At 36.9% G+C, this 16,693-nt stretch overlaps 1 protein-coding gene across 1 annotated transcript in view; it reads left to right on the plus strand.

The window, feature by feature from the left end:
* Positions 1 to 16,693, plus strand: part of LOC122815403 (thymidine phosphorylase) — a 381,517-nt gene that overhangs the window by 193,128 nt on the left and 171,696 nt on the right. The window contains exon 3 of the mRNA XM_044087870.1: positions 10,027 to 10,229. Within this exon, the coding sequence (XP_043943805.1) occupies positions 10,027 to 10,229 (203 nt within the window). The remainder of the gene's footprint in view (positions 1 to 10,026; positions 10,230 to 16,693) is intronic.

The following is a 16,693-nucleotide window of genomic DNA, read 5'->3' on the forward strand; positions in this document are numbered from 1 at the left end:
CTTTATATATCTTCAGATCTGCTCAGGTTTTAATCCCGAAGAAGTTCTTCAAACGAAACCACACGGAATCTGCTAAATTTATATGGGAACCAAGGAAAACTAGAATTTCATACGATAAATTGATGACCCCAAAAGGCAGAGGGGGTTTGGAATTACCCAATTTCGAAAAATATTACTTAATTATAAATGCCAGTAGAATTTTAAGAATTGCTAATTATGATACACATAGCAAGAATTGGTCCCCGTACTGGTTAAGATTGAATCATAAATATGTAGATAGTCTGAAAATTAATCCTAAATCATTACCTTTTCTAAGGAAAGATGCGTTTAAATCACTGGCTTTAATGGAGCATATTAAAATATATATCACATTATTACAAAATCTCTTCACTTCATTAAATCTTACCCAACACCTTATGATCCTACAACCTTTTCATAGGAATCCAAACCTGAGAATTAATAATCAATTAATAGACCTAAAAAATTTCCCACTTATTATTAATTTAACGTTACGGGATATATACCCTTATTTAAAATATTCAGCTCATGAAGTAAGACAGGAATGGAACCTTCCAAAATCATACTTAGTAATATTGAGACAGATCAAAGATTTATCTATAAGTAACTTTAAAGATTTAAAAATTAATGATGAGGATTTAATGAAATATGGCTCTAGGTGATTCGGTCATGTTGACTGTCACCAAAAAATGGGCATGGGTAGATACCGGTGATAAGTGGGTTGAGGACCCGGCCTACTCTCTGACCCATGCCAGGGACCCATGCTAACGGTGGGAGGGGTATATGTGCCCCTATTGGCCAGCGTGTGCCCGCCATAAAAGCCCAGCAGCCCTGGGTCAATAGGTTACTGGCTGGCTGGTGTCTGGTTGCCCAGCCTGGGTTACCTGGGATAGCTCTGTTGAGTGAAAGCTGGACATAAAACCAACCAACCTGCCAAACATGAACTGAGAATTGCTATGCTTAATGTAGGTTCACTGATGCAGCTTAGAAGTGGATGACATGATGATATGGAGGAGGCTGGACATCCTATGTATCCAAGACACGAGATGGAAGGGCAGTACAACAAAGCCACTTGGCCTGGGATCCAGACTCTACTACTGGTGGTGGACAGGCTAGAAATGGTGTAGGAATTGTGGTGAGACAGAGGCTTCAGAAGTCAGTGAGGGCTATCATCAGAATTAATGACAGACTCATGGCAAATCAGACTCCAGTGTAATGATAGGACAGTATTCATAATCTCAGCCTATGCCCCACAGCAGGGTTGTGATAGTGAGGAAAAGAGTGCATTCAGACAGCAGTTGCAGGACCTACTAGATAAAGCAGGACAACATGAATTGGTGTTGATAATGGGTGACTGAAATGCACATATCGGGACAGACAGAACAGGATATGAGGACTGCCTGGGTCCACATGGGTGGAGCAATAGGAATAAAGAAGGAGAAGCCATTCTAGACTTCTGTCTGGCAAATGGCTTGATAGTAGCCAACACATGGTTCAGAAAGAGAGACAGTCACAAGATCACATACAAGAGTAGCCAACATGCAACTCAGGTAGACTTTCTCCTAGTAAGGAAAAGGCACTGGGGTAGAATCCATGATTGCAAAGTCATCCCCAGTGAAACAGTCGGTTCACAGCATAAACCAGTAGTTGCTACAATCAGCTGCAAGCAGTGGTCAGAGAAGGCTCTAAGGTCAACAGAGACCAGGCTGAAGACCTGGAAGTTGACTGGAGGGAAGTACAGCAGTTCAAGGAATTACTCAGGGCTCTAGCACCCCAAGTAGAGGAGGAAATAAGTGGAGTTGAAGAAGAGTGGCAGCGCCTAAAACCAGCATGTGTTAGGACTACAGAAAAGATATGTGGCCGAGCCAGGTATGGAAATAAGGTACATAAGGAACGCTGGTGGTGGAATGCAGAAGTGCAGGAAGTAATCGAAAGAAAGAAGGAGTGCAGGAAGAAGTGGGAGATTGAAAAGACTGACCAAGCTAGGAAGGACTACTGGTTGGCTAACAAAGAAACTAAGAAAGAAGTTGCAATAGCAAAGAATAGGGCATCAGAGGCACTGTATTAGCTTCTGGAAAGTGACTCAGTAAGGGGCACAAAGAAACTATACCAGGTTGCAAGGCAAAGACAGAAAGATAAAGAAGATGGTCAGACACCCTTCATAAGGGATTCCAGCAACAACCTGCTTACCAACCCACAGGACATCAAAGGCAGATGGAAGGAATATTTCCAGCAGCTTCTGAATGAAGAAACCCCCACAGAAGTGGTACTGCCCCATAAACAGCCTACAATGAGAGTAGAAGAGGAGCCCAGCTTAGAAGAGGTAAGAGCAGCACTAAGGAAAATGAAGTCAGGGAAAGCAGCAGGCTCAGATGAGGTCACAGCAGATATGATAAAGATGCTGGGTGAGCTAGGGGAGAAATGGCTCCTGAGGGTACTAATTGCAGTGTGGAGAGAAAGGCGTATCCCAGATGACTGGAGAATAAGCATACTCATGCCAGTGTACAAGAACAAAGGGGACATCCACAACTGTGGACAGTACAGAGGCATCAAACTCCTACCACACTGCATGAAAGTTCTGGAGAGGGTGATTGATAAACGGATACGCAGAATAGTAGAATGTAAGATGGGAGATGAACAGTTCGGATTCAGATCAGGATGCAGCACAATTGACCCAATGTTTGCATTGAGACAGATACTTGAGAAGAAACTAGATAAGAGGAAATAGTCAAACTGGGCTTTCCTAGACTTGGAGAAAGCATATGACAAGGTCCCAAGAAAGTTGATCTGGGCAGTACTGTGGAGGTTTGAAGTCCCAGAAACATTGGTAGAATTAGTACAGGCTATGTACAAAGACCCAGTGACTCAAGTATGAACAGTTTTTGGCCTCACTGAGGGGTTCCCAGTGGGAGTGGGTGTACACCAGCGTTCAGCTCTGAGCCCACTCCTGTTCATACTGGTAATGGACTACATCAGCAAACAGGTTGGAGGGGTCAGAGCAACAAAGCTGCTGTATGCAGACAATGTGGCAGTACAGGCAGACTCTGATCTAGAACTTCAGCAAAAGATAGGAGAATGGAATACAAATCTGAAGACACATGGGATGAAACTAAGCACAGATAAGACAGTGGTAATGGCAGCAGATTGGGTAAATCAGAAAAAGCCGAGAAAAGAGATAGATGGGAAGATAGTGTAACAGGTAAACAGATTCAAATATCTGGGAAGGGTGGTTGAGGAGAAGGGTAGTCTGAATGAAGAGGTCAAAGCTAGAATCAGAGGGGCTGTAGCCAACTGGCATAGAGTATCAGGTGTAGTATATGACAGAAGAATGCCAAAGAAGCTGAAAAGTAAGGTGTACAAGAAAGTGGTGCGACCAGTACTGCTGTATGGTACAGAAACCTAGGCAGTAAAGGCAGAACAGTTGAAGAAGATAGAGGTGATGGAAATGAAGTGCCTGAGAAAGGTGGTAGGATGCACACTGTGGGACAGGCGAAGAAATGAGGACATAAGAGCAGAAGCCAAAGTAGCTCCGATTGCAGAAAGATCAAAGAGAACAGATTACGATGGTATGGGCACATGTGTAGAAAAGCAGAAGACAATCTGATGAGGGAGATTTGGGACAGACAGGAAGAAGGTAAGAGGAAGCGAGGGCGTCCAGCAAAGAGGTGGATGGATTGTGTGAAAGAAGATCTGCGACAGTCAGGCATGAGTGTTGAAGAAGGCAGGAGAGTGGCACTGAATCGAGAGAGTTGGCGACAGTTAATACGATACCCCGACCCCATGTAAATGGGAAAAAGGGGGTGATGATGATGATGAAGATGATTTAACGAAATGTACACATTTATGGCAAGCCCTCCTACAAGATAATAAGTATATAACATCTGCATATAAACTAATAAAATAAATTAAATATCAAGATCAAGTCCTTTTATCAAATTATTGTAAAGAAAAAATACCCTTGATTGAAAATAGTAAAATATTAAAAGCAATCAACTTAACTATTAAATCAATTTCCCTCCAAAAGTTAACTTTTACTCAACTTATGATACTCAATAACGCTTATTATACGCTTCTTAGCTTGCATAAATTTAACTCTAAAAATTCTCCTAAATGCCCATACTGTAAAAATGAAACTGCAGATCTCCTTCAAATGTTCTGGAGCTGTAAGTGTGTATATATAAACTATGGAATTCCTTGAAACTACAACTGCAGAAGGTGGGTTATCAAACTTCCACGCTTTCCTGGGAATTTACTATATTACATATTCCCCCAAATTATCTAACTAGATCCCAATTGACCATACTTATGAATATCTTTTTGTTAATGAAACTCTATATAGCAACTAATTGGTTGAATCCATCGCAAACTTCATGGGACAACTTTAAGAATCTAGCGATAAAACACATACTAGCCCACAAATTACTAATTACTGATCATACCAAACATATAAATAATCGGAAGATCTGGGAACAAATTTTTAACACTATATTGGCTTAATGTGTGGAACCCAGGATAACCCTTGGATATTAATACTATAAAGTAAACTTTAATAGTAATCAAATTATTATTAGATATAATACTTATTGTCTAGACTCTTCAGATGCCTTTTCTTGTGTTAAAATGAAAGCATTCATGTATATAGTGTACACATGTTGTAGGATTGTTTTTGTAGTATTGTTTGGAAATTACCTGTGTATATCACGCTCAAATATGTGTATGAACAATTGTAAAAGTAATAAAGAATTATTATTGAAAAAAAAAAGAAAACAACAAATTGTATGAAGAAAAGACCAAAAATATAAGCAAACTTTGGACATTCTACAAAATTCTGTACATATGCCTGGGAGTACTGCCAGCTTAGTTGACTTGTTCATAGTTACAGTAGTCAAACAAAAGAATTAAGCCCTGGGCTACAAAATGAAGCAAATTAGCAGCTCATTGCCTTAATCCTCTGCACTGAATTGCCAGGCAGCATAACAATGTTAGCGTACTGGTTTTACTTTTTTAATGCCCCTGGACAATGTGTTCAAATTAGAGGCAGACATTGTATAAGAGTTTTCCAAAATGCAGATATTTCCATAGCCTAGCAGTCTTGGAACTGAAAAACTTGAAAAAAAAATCAACGGACACTTTAAAGAATACAGCTATTAGTAAAAATTAAAAACTTGGCCATGAAAAACAGATAAATGTACTTCTTTGGTATTATCAGGTCATCCACTGATTTAATGCCTGCATCCAGAACTCAAAGAACTTATGTTGGAGGGGAATTCTCCAAGAAACATAAGGTAGCAGCAAAATTCTATGGGTGGAATTCATAGTCATTGTACTCAGGCATAAAGGCAATCAGTGCAGGTCGTGACTAAGTGCAGCTTTGGCTTGCTTCATAGAGGTCTGTTGTGCTTATGCATGGCAGCTTTCAATGAAGTTATGCAATGAAGGCTTGATGAGATTCAAACGAGAAATGGTTTAGAACTACTTATGCCAATGAGCCTACTTTTTGCCTGTTTGTGATTCATAGTCATTTTTGATGATATTCAACATTTTGAGCTCTCTCTCTCTCTCTCTCTCTCACCCATTTCACATCATGTGGTACATCGGGCAACAAGCACCTTTCAGCGCTCATTGTTCCTGTAGCAGTTATGGGTTTTACAGGCTCAGGTTGCTAGCCCAAGGCCCAACCCCCCTCAGAGGGTGCACCACACATTTGCACATACACACTTAAACCTAGGGGCAATTTAGAGGGTCCAATCCACCTCCTGCATGTCTTTGGAATGTGGGAGAAAACTGGAGCACCCGGAGGAAACCCACACGAATGCCAAGAGGACATGCAGACTCCACACAGAAGGGACCCCAGCCAATAACCGAACCAGAGAACCTCTTGCTGTGAGGCAACAATGCTAACTGCTACACCACTGCACTGCCCAAGCGTTTTGAGCAGAGACATTATAAAAGATGAAGTGGCCCTTTTTATATCTACTTTGCATTTGGTGAAGATGCTTGCTGCTGCTGCCAGCCTAGCTATTTCTCAGTGTGAGTTGCTTGTCTTGGCAAAGCCAGAACCACTTGCACCCAGTGATACACACTGATCAAGAAGGCACATAACTCATTATAACTTTGACAAGAAATAATTTTTTCAATAGATTTTGAGTGGACATGATTATTTTAAGGGCTTTAGTAAGTTTGTTTGGCCCACAGACAGGAACTGTGGGGATCTGTGGCCTTCCTACACCTGTGGATATTGAGGTATGTATAGTCTTCATTATAAAATCAAACCAAAACAAAAACTAATGAACTAAATAAAAGAAAGAGAAACCACACCAAGTAAATAAGGTTAGCACTTTCGTTTACTGCTTCAGCAAACTTCTTCAGACAACTGACAGTACAAAAAAATCACCATTTAAATAAATTATCAAATCATGACATCATGGAACCAATCAATGAAACAAGTTCTAATTTAAAGGAACCCCTAACCCAAACATATTTTCACATTCATCCAAAAATAAAAATCATACATATATATTACTTACATAAATTTATATACAAAAAAATTTAGTATACAAAAATACACATTCAATATAAAGAATAATATGTTATCTTGTCAAAGCCCTCAATTTTAAAATACTTTTAAAAGAAACAACATCATTCAGACCTGGGGCTGGGACTGCATTCAGTTTCATTTGCCATGTCAATTCTTTTTCGTCCAACTTCAAATCACTTGGACCTCCCCTTCCATTGTCCAAAACTTTTTCTAATACTAAAAAACTAAATTCATGTAAGGGGTGGGACTTACAATTTTTAAATTTAAATCGTTGCTTGAAAGTGGTCCACCTAAAGTTTATGGTCCCCATTGTGGTATGTCTAAATGCGGGTCATGTAGATGGTGTAAATACATCTAAGTTACTAAACATGTTGTGATTGGAAACACAACAGTTTACATTAGGGGCAAATTTAATTGCAATACTAAAGGGGTGGTGTATTTAGGACTATGTAACTGTTGTCCAGCTTTTTATGTTGGTCGTACTGAAAGACAACTGAAAAACAGGATTTATGAGCATATTTATGCAATTGGGAAATTGAATTTGAACAATGCCCTTGCTAGGCATATTAAGTCCCACCCCTTACATGAATTTAGTTTTTTAGTATTAGAAAAAGTTTTGGCCAATGGAAGGGGAGGTCCAAGTGATTTGAAGTTGGACGAAAAAGAATTGACATGGCAATTGAAATTGAATGCAGTCACAGCCCCAGGTCTGAATGATGTTGTTTCTTTTAAAAGTATTTTAAAATTGAGGGCAAAATTTATGGACAGTATGAGTGCAGAAGCTACATACATTAAGATTTGATTCGGATATTGTTAACATCTACGTTCACTGTACATAATAAAACATTCTTAACCAAAGTACAGTGTATGCAGACTTTTATTCTGAAATGTACAGGAAGATTTCGCTCATAAAGGAGAGACTGGCACTCATTCAGCACAGTGTTGGGCAGTTCAAAGATAAAGACATTGATTCCAGTCTCATTTCAATTTCTTCCAGTATTTCCAGTTCATTCCAGTATTCTACAGTCTTATCAATTCTTACATTGTTTAAAAACTTGACAGGTCTGCTGAATGGAATGTTTAGCAGTATGTTAAAACTGGATATGCTCCTGAGGACTGGAAAATCTCACATATTGTACCCATACACAAAGGTGTAAGTAAATCTGACAAATTAAATTAGAGACCCATAAGTCTTTTGTCCCTTGTTGGTAAATGCATGGGAAGATGCATATTAAGTTTGCTCATAAAGATGTAACATTTATGGAATAATTTACATAATAACCAGCATGCATTTATGAAGGCACAATCATCCTTGGCATGTAAATTCCAGTTTTATGAAAACATATCAGCCTTAATTGACCAAGGAAGAACCATTGCAGTTGTGTCCTTGAATGTGTCAAAAATCCTTGAATGTCTAAGTCATGATTATATAATAAGATGACTTGAAAGACATAAGACTAAATACTTGCATAAAATGGATCAACTGGATAAATAAAAGGTAAGAGAGAGTTGTACAACAAGGTGTAAACTGCAGCTGTAAAACAGCCACTAGGGGTGTCCAACAGGGGTCCATGCTTGGACCTATACTTTTTAATTTTATTTTCAGAAATGCCTCTATCTGAGAGATTTAGGCTTATGCAATTTGCAGACAGCTGCAAAATGGGAGTACAAACTGACAACATTGAGGATATGTGAATGTTAAATTGCTACTTATCTAGTATAGAATATTGAGCCACAAATGTAGTCCTTCAATAACTGTAAGGTAATATATATATGTATGTATATGTTTATATATATATATATATATATATATATATATATATATATATATATTTGGAAGTAACATTAAATTGGAAAGAGTAAACAATATGAAGGACTCGGGGACTATTGTTGGTAGATGTTTGAATTTTAAACTCAATGTTCTTTAAGTTAAAGCTAGTGCACTACGACTGGTAGGTCTGATGTTAATTACCCTTGAAGCAAGAGATCATAAAATAAGGAAGGATGTATTCACCTCCATGATAAGGCCAATTCTTGAACATAATTTGATCTTCTGTAATTTAGCAATGAATGAAATAGGAAAACTTGAGATTGTGCAAAGATATTATATTAAAGGAATAGCAACAATTAAATATCTGCCATAAGCAGAAAGATTAAAATATACAGGTTTATATAGCATTATTTACAGATTTGTCAAAGGGAAATGGTGCCTAGTCATTAAAGCAATAACTTACAATGTTTAAGAACTCTGCTGGAATTGGATTTGATCATACCATTACAAGATATAAGAAAAAGGGGACTGACTTGTAAAATGAAATGCAATGAGACTCAGAGAAGACACATATAGATAATACAAGAATTATCAAGGCTATAGATAAGTTACCATTAAAAGTCAAACAATCAAACACCTTAACATGTTTGAAAGTGGACTAGATAACTATATGGAAACTAATAAATTCAAACATAGAATACAGGAATCAGCAGTATTCAAGGTCAGATTGGGCTGTTGGCAGACATGGTACAAGTATGCAACTATATGAATGAGCTAATAAAAATATACTATAACTCTCAAGATTTTATATATATATATATATATATATATATATATATATATATATATATATATATGTATATATATAAATAATTAAGGAAGAGGATGCAGGTTTCAGGGCGCTGATCCTCTGTTTATATAACATCTGTTGCTCATTTTAGTGAACTTCTGAGCTTATGTCCATATGGTCTTATATGCCACGTAATGGACTGTAGCAGAACTATCTAGTGAAATGTAATCACGTTGTTAGCCCTCATGAGCGCTGCATATTCTCAGACCTAACAAGATAAATGTACGTCACCTCCGTTGCTGTTATCTACCACTAGAACTGGGGTATGAGGGGGCCACAGACTAAAAAAGCACACATCTCTGATATGGAATTTTCTCTATAGAAACTGTAAAATCCAGGAGTAGCACTGCTAAGAAAAATTACAGGTTTTCAACATTTTTCTTTGGGGTGCCTTGTATTACAGTATGAAATAAATGCAATGTGATATGCTTTTCCTCCATGCCTCCAGAATGTAAAATGCTCTACAACAATTTACATTAAGCATACCTCATGCTGATACATCTCCCTAATAATTTGTACTATAATATCACGTGCTGTTGCACAATGTCCCATTACATTCCAAGCATTCTAAAAATGTTCTATTATGTCTGTGTATCTTATATGCATATATATTCAACTGTATATGACTTATTTTTGCAAATATTTGTTCAACTCTATACTGTATATTGATGGGTACTTTTTTGAAACTTTCCAACATAAGTCTTCACTATAAATGGTTTCCAGTCAGATTTGCTGGGTAAACAACTACAATAAATAAATTAATCTGCATAACATGTTACAGGTATCTGTAAGGTATACCACTTTTGTCTTTATACATTACTTATTTAATTTTTTGTATTTGGTTGACAGGGGCCTTATTGATGGCAATCTATATGAAGGGAATGTCATTAGCAGAGACATTGTCCCTGACAGGGGAGATGATGACATCAGGAGAAATGATGCAGTGGCCTGAAGAGTGGTGTAGCAGTGTGGTAGATAAGCACTCCACAGGAGGAGTTGGAGATAAAGTCAGCCTTCCTCTTGCACCTGCATTAGCAGCTGCAGGCTGTAAGGTAACATTATCATAGTGTTTAAACTTCGATATACATTCTGGCATATATAAATATATATATATATTTTATAGAATGTGTTTTTCACTTAGCTTTGCATTGCCTAATATCACTGAACACATCAAAGTTCTGTGTTCTTACTAAGTATTTAGGTATACATTCAGATATGTGGTGGACTTTTTCTCAGTTGTCACCCATGCTAAAGGCACAACTGTAGAAATATCATAGCAGCTGATGCCTGACTTTATGCTCTAATGCTTTAGTTGGGAAACACATGGCCTCCTAAACATCATCTTCCTGCATGCAATGGCAGCTACACCATTTTAATTCATTGTTAAAAAGAGTAATAAACTGAAAAAGAAATGGAAAATGTTTGACAAGAAGCAATTAGGGTAAATTATTTAGGGGTCTAGAACCTCAAGAGAGAAATTTGAACCAGTTTCAGCCATCCCCTGTGATATTTCAATATATATCAATATATCATATCAATATATCAATGTTCTGTGTATAATTTCCTGTCTGTCCTTTAGTCTTATATAACATCTATGTAAATTTTCATTCCTGCATATGTAAGCTGTATTCTCTTGTTGTAACAATACTTTGAATCTTGCAATTTAAATATGTACTTCTATTGTGTATTGGAGCTTTTCTCCTCGGGCCTCTACTGAAAACGGATATGTATCCAGTTAGACCAGCCCGGTTAACAAATGTAAAATAAATAAATAAATAAATTTATGATAGCAGTTATTTAAAATTCTGTTTGCATTTCTTGTTTTTTATAATGTCATGATAACATTTCAGAATATTAATATTAATTTTGACCTTTCTTATGCTCACGTCTTGTTTCTAATTCTAGCATTGCAGACTTATACGAGGACTGTATGATTTTACATAGGTATTTTCCATCCATCTGTGCTTGTAAATTCTGGGAATGAAGGTCTAAATAAATATCTAAATCATGCATGGGAAAAGCATGATTACAACTTGTAATATTTTACATTTGTCCTTCTAGTCTCTAGACCCCAGGCAGTACTATTTGCCCAAGACAGGAACACTGTAAAGGCTCTGCATCTTCTGTCAGGAATTCTCCAAGGCTTCCATAATATTGTTCTACAGCTTATGGACCCTACATATGGGTTAAAGCAGGACTTGCTCTGGCCTCAGAATAACTAAATGTAATTCTGTAGTGACAATTGGTCATTCCTCGGAAGTAATTGCCACTAATGTTTTAAAGTGTGTAAGCATTTGCATTGATTATTTTTCATCATTGTTTTAGTGTACAGAAAGTCCTGACTGACTCAAGGCAATTTATAATCATTTTTCCAGGACTGCAGCTATCTTTTCTTTCAGGAGTCAGTCTCTCCCCCTGGGATTCTATAAACTGTAACTTTTTTTTATGATGATGACAAAAACTACAAATGCCTACACTCAGGTTGTCTATGTTGCCATAAAACAGTCCTGTCTTTGAAATAGTTATAAAATGTTTTGTAAAATAAGTTGTCCATCAGAACACAAAATTAAGAAAAACTAAAGTGATGCTATTTGGCACCTGCAGAAAGCTAAGTAACATCTGTAACTTCAGCATTATGTACTCTCTGGCACTGCTCTTGCAATCACTAATCAACAAAGGTACCTAGGACTAATCTGAAACCAAACCTATCATTCCACCAACACAGAGACATTCAGGTGGACAAGGTATTAACTCAGTATCTAAGCTGGTGATTATAGAGGCTAGGTCAGCCATTGCCATAAATGTATTCCTCCCCAGACTGGAAGAAATGTCTCCTTTTAACCTCTCTCAGCACACAGTACTACACTTGTTCAGTTGGATGCGAATAAAATACTTAGATTCATATACCTAGCTATCAAGCATGAGCATCACCGTGCGGTTTAATTCACATGATCGAATTTTCAAAATGTCAAATTTCATACGGTACAGACCATATGATCAATATTTTGGAAATTCCAGTTGTTTTTTCTGAGACTGCGGTACAGTGGTGATTTTGAAATGTGCCATTTTCCTTACTGTAGTGTAATCTTGGAGTTGGTTTATATAATTAGCAGGGGGTGTGGGGGGTGCAGGGGGGCTTACTCACCTGTAAAACTCTGTTTTTGGTGTGAACTAATTTTTTGAGTTTTCAAAATGTCAAGTCATATGGTCTTCACTATATGAATTTTGACATTTTGAAAACTTGATCATATGAACTAGATCCAATTATTTTACGCTCAACTCAAATGACTGGCTACCTGTTACCGTTAGCGCAACTTTATTGATCAACACACTCACCTTCATAATATTAAACAATTGCTACTGTCCACCCCTTCTCAGTAGGCTGCAGTTTAGAAACTAATTATATGCTCTTAGAACTAATGATAGTATTCAGTTATCCAGGCCCTCATTCATGCTTAGCATGTGTCAAAAAACTTTCTTGAAATTAGTTCAAACTGTTTGGAACAATATACATGATAACATTAGAAACATAGAGCAACTACTGACTTTCAACAAATTGTTCAGACACCATCTGTTTAAAGAATTAAAAGCAAGTGGTATAGACACATGGATTAACAAAATGAGACACTAGTTCTCAGGCTTCACTGTACTGGTGGTTCTATTCCATAATTTGCATGTTTAGTTGTTTGATAGCATCTTAGGATAACACAAGTGATGCAAATGTCATTATTCCTGCCGTTTTTATTCAGATATGCAACATTCACCAGCTGATTCTTAGTTCATTACTCTGTAATAGCATATTTTGGCACTGTAAGCCGTGCAGTATGCTTACATACAATTCTGCAATGAAGTTTACCTTGAATATTTAAGCATTAATATGTTTTCTTGTAAAACTTCTTTAATGTTTTACATTTTCACTATCACACTTGAGCTGTGTATTGCCCATAAAGTCTGTGTCAAATGCAGTTTTGAGTTGTTTTGCACTGCCTGTTACTATTTTATACTGTTTTAAATGTTTTGATCTGTTTTTGCATTATTTTTATACCTTTAAGTCATTTTTAGTTAATACTGCCTCACTGGACTAGCCACACCACAGGAGAAAAAACACTTTTGAGGAAAGGTTCTTTGAGTTGAAGAATCAATCAGCTGATTTCAGTCAGTTGAACCTTTGCTAAATTACACCTCAATTGGCCATTTTTCATAGTTAGATACAAAATAACGAATACTATCATGCAGATCACGAAAGGCATATCATTCTGTTCTTCTGAGCATCCATCCATCTATCCTCAAACCCTTTTTTCCCATTTCTGTTTTTTTTTTCTGCACAGGAGGTCGGGGTGTCACTTCAACAGTGACAATCATCCAGAGCCAGTGTTTACACTGCTGGGTGGCTAGCCCTGCTGCAATTGTTATTTCACACACACACACACACACACACACACACACACACACACACACACACACACACACACACACACACACACACACACCTACGGGCATTTTAGTGTCCCCAGTCCACTTTGGAATGTGAGGGGAAACTGGAGCACCTGGAGCAGACCCAAGCAAAGAAAGGATATACAGACTGCACACAGAAGGCACCCCAGCCAAGGATCAAACTAAGGAGCCTCTTCCTGTGAGGTGACAGAACTACATGCTGCACCACTGTGTTGCCCTCTTCTCTGCGTATAGTCTAGTAACTATTTTTGTTTACTCTTAGCCTTTTCCTTCATTTGCAGTTCAGCTTTACTCAGCAGTTTTACTCAGTGACTAAAAGGAATTTTTTTTACAACAGCATTGTAGACTAAGACTATGACATAGCCTGCCACAGAACAAGGCGCTCATCTAATGATGAGGCACTTGCAACTCCAAGGACAGCTCTTGTTAGGTACTGCTCAGCTGGAATATGTGCATTAACTGAAAACATAAACATTAAGCGTCTGTCTACTCTCCAATTGGAGCGAACCATTTAATAGTTTGTGGTTTGGAAGCAGAATACTGATTGTTGAAGGAACAGTGATCGAGCTCCAGTCATCAAGTGTCCTTTTCATCAAATCAGGTCTGTGCTTTACATTCCTTAGGTGATTGGGACATAAGCATGGGACCACTCTTCAGTCATGACCTCTGTTTACTATCTGGGTGGAGTTTTGTTTTTCCTGTAAGCTTTACAAAGATTTTGTCAAGGTGTTCTGGCTTCTATGCACTTCTCAAAAAACAGTGCAATGACTACATGGAATTCTCCATGATATGTGTGAGTGTGTGTATGTGCATGTGCGTGTGTGTGTGTGCGTGTGCGTGTGTGTGTGTGTGTGTGTGTGTGTGTGTGTGTGTGTGTGTGTGTGTGTGTGTGAGATAATGTATTGTTATATATACATATACATATATATATATATATATATATATATATATATATATATATATATATATAGATAGATAGATAGATATAGATATGGATATAGACATAGATACAAATAAAAATAGAGATAGATATAGATATGGGTTCCATTTAAGTAGTCTGACTTTATCTAATGACAAGTGGTCTAAAAACGTGACCCAGTTACAGCTGATCTAATGATATTCACCAGTATATATTTCCAGTTACAAATCTGATAAGAAGGAAACTGTACAATTTTTTATCAATGATATTATTTTTCTTCTTAATTTTTAAGTACTGTTGTAGTTTGCTTTAATAATAATTGGACTGTGTGAGATGGTGGTGCACTTCCCAGTGTTTTATCCATTTCTTCTGCTGTAGTGCAACCATGGAATTGTTTTATTTTAGTTGTGGGAAACAGTTTTGTCTACCTGCAAAACATTTTTTTCTATTTTTTTTTTTTAAATTATGCTGTCTTAGACATTTTGTTTAGATCATGTGAGTTCGATCATTTGTGTATAGATATTCTGATTTTAGATCAGATAACATGCAGTCATATATCTATCTATATGTCTCTCTCTCTCTCTCTCTCTCTATATATATATATATATATATATATATATGTGTGTGTGTGTATAGATAGATAGAGAGAGAGAGAGATCAAATAAATAATTTAAGACTGGGGTTATTTACTTTTAATGTTTGTTACTGATCTTGCAGTTTCAGAGTAGGGAAAACAGTTGATTTTATGTAATTATATTCCACTTTACATATGGCTGTACAATATCTGAGTTAGTATATGTAATTAGCAGGTGTAGTAGGAGGCACAGCCACTAACATGAACGGTACAGAGATCTTATCCCTTGCAAAAACACTTGTAAAAGGATTTTTCATTTCAGGTTTCATTTTCTTGTTTCCTTGTTTTTTGTATGCTACTATGCCATTTTCAGTCTACAGTCTTCTCATTATTAAGATACTAACAGTAGTTCCATGATGAAAGGGCCAATGAAAAAGATTTCTACATCCCTGTTATTTTCTTTAAATCATAAAGATTGTTAGCTAGCATCCTTAGTGAAATGAGAAACCTCAGATTCAGAAACCTTAAGTCCATATAAAATTTGCAAATGAAATTATTACATTGCATGAAGTCAAGCAATACAAAATGACCCAGTCAATGACATCCCTGTGATTCATGAATCAATTATTTATGGTTGAGGTCAGAAATTCTACTGATATGTGTATTGTAGTTGGAAAGAGGAGATACTGTGTATCTGACCTGAAAAAAAAAATATTCCAGGCAAGTTTTTCTGGGTAATAAATGCCGCGCATATTCTAATCTTTGAATATTGACAAATGACCTGCACTGTTGATGGATCTCTGTCCTAGCTTATGACATATTGCTAGAGTCAGTGCCCAACAGATCCATAAAACCCAACACATCCACAGATCTGGATATAGGGTGGTCCTTTATGAATCTCAGAGATCTAAATTTTGGAATTTCAAGACCAAAGAAAAATACTGTTAAAATGTATTTCAATTACCTTTTCTATGGGAGGCAAAGTTCTACTTCTCCCTAATTATTTATCTTATCACTCATCTTGCAGCTCTGAAGAAAGAATAAGCCCATAATCACTTTTGAAACGTTGGCCTTGGAATTCTGCATATAGGGTGGTCCTTTATGAATCTCAGAGATCTAAATTTTGGAATTTCAAGACCAAAGAAAAATACTGTTAAAATGTATTTCAATTACCTTTTCTATGGGAGGCAAAGCTCCACTTCTCCCTAATTATTTATCTTATCACTCATCTTGCAGCTCTGAGGAAAGAATAAGCCCATAATCACTTTTGAAACTTTGGCTTTGGAATTCCATGATTCACTTTTGAGTTTCAGAATCAAGTTTGTTTCCTTTGTAGGTAATGGGGCTTTGGGCTTAGAATGGTGTAGTATATGTCAGTTTTCCTTGAAGTTTAGACATTTTATTTTAAGTACCCTTTTCTGCTAGTCCTAGATGGGCAAACCACCTCAATGACAGGTATGCTATCTCTAGATTGTAGGATAAGTCAATATTACAAGTTTAATGTCAGTGTTTAAAGCTTGCTCTGTATTTAATTTACTGCATTAGCAGTCTGAACATTTTCAAATTGT

Source organism: Protopterus annectens, chromosome 11.part0 (assembly GCF_019279795.1).
Source record: "Protopterus annectens isolate FY-2018-M chromosome 11.part0, PAN1.0, whole genome shotgun sequence".
Lineage (NCBI taxonomy): Eukaryota > Metazoa > Chordata > Ceratodontiformes > Protopteridae > Protopterus > Protopterus annectens.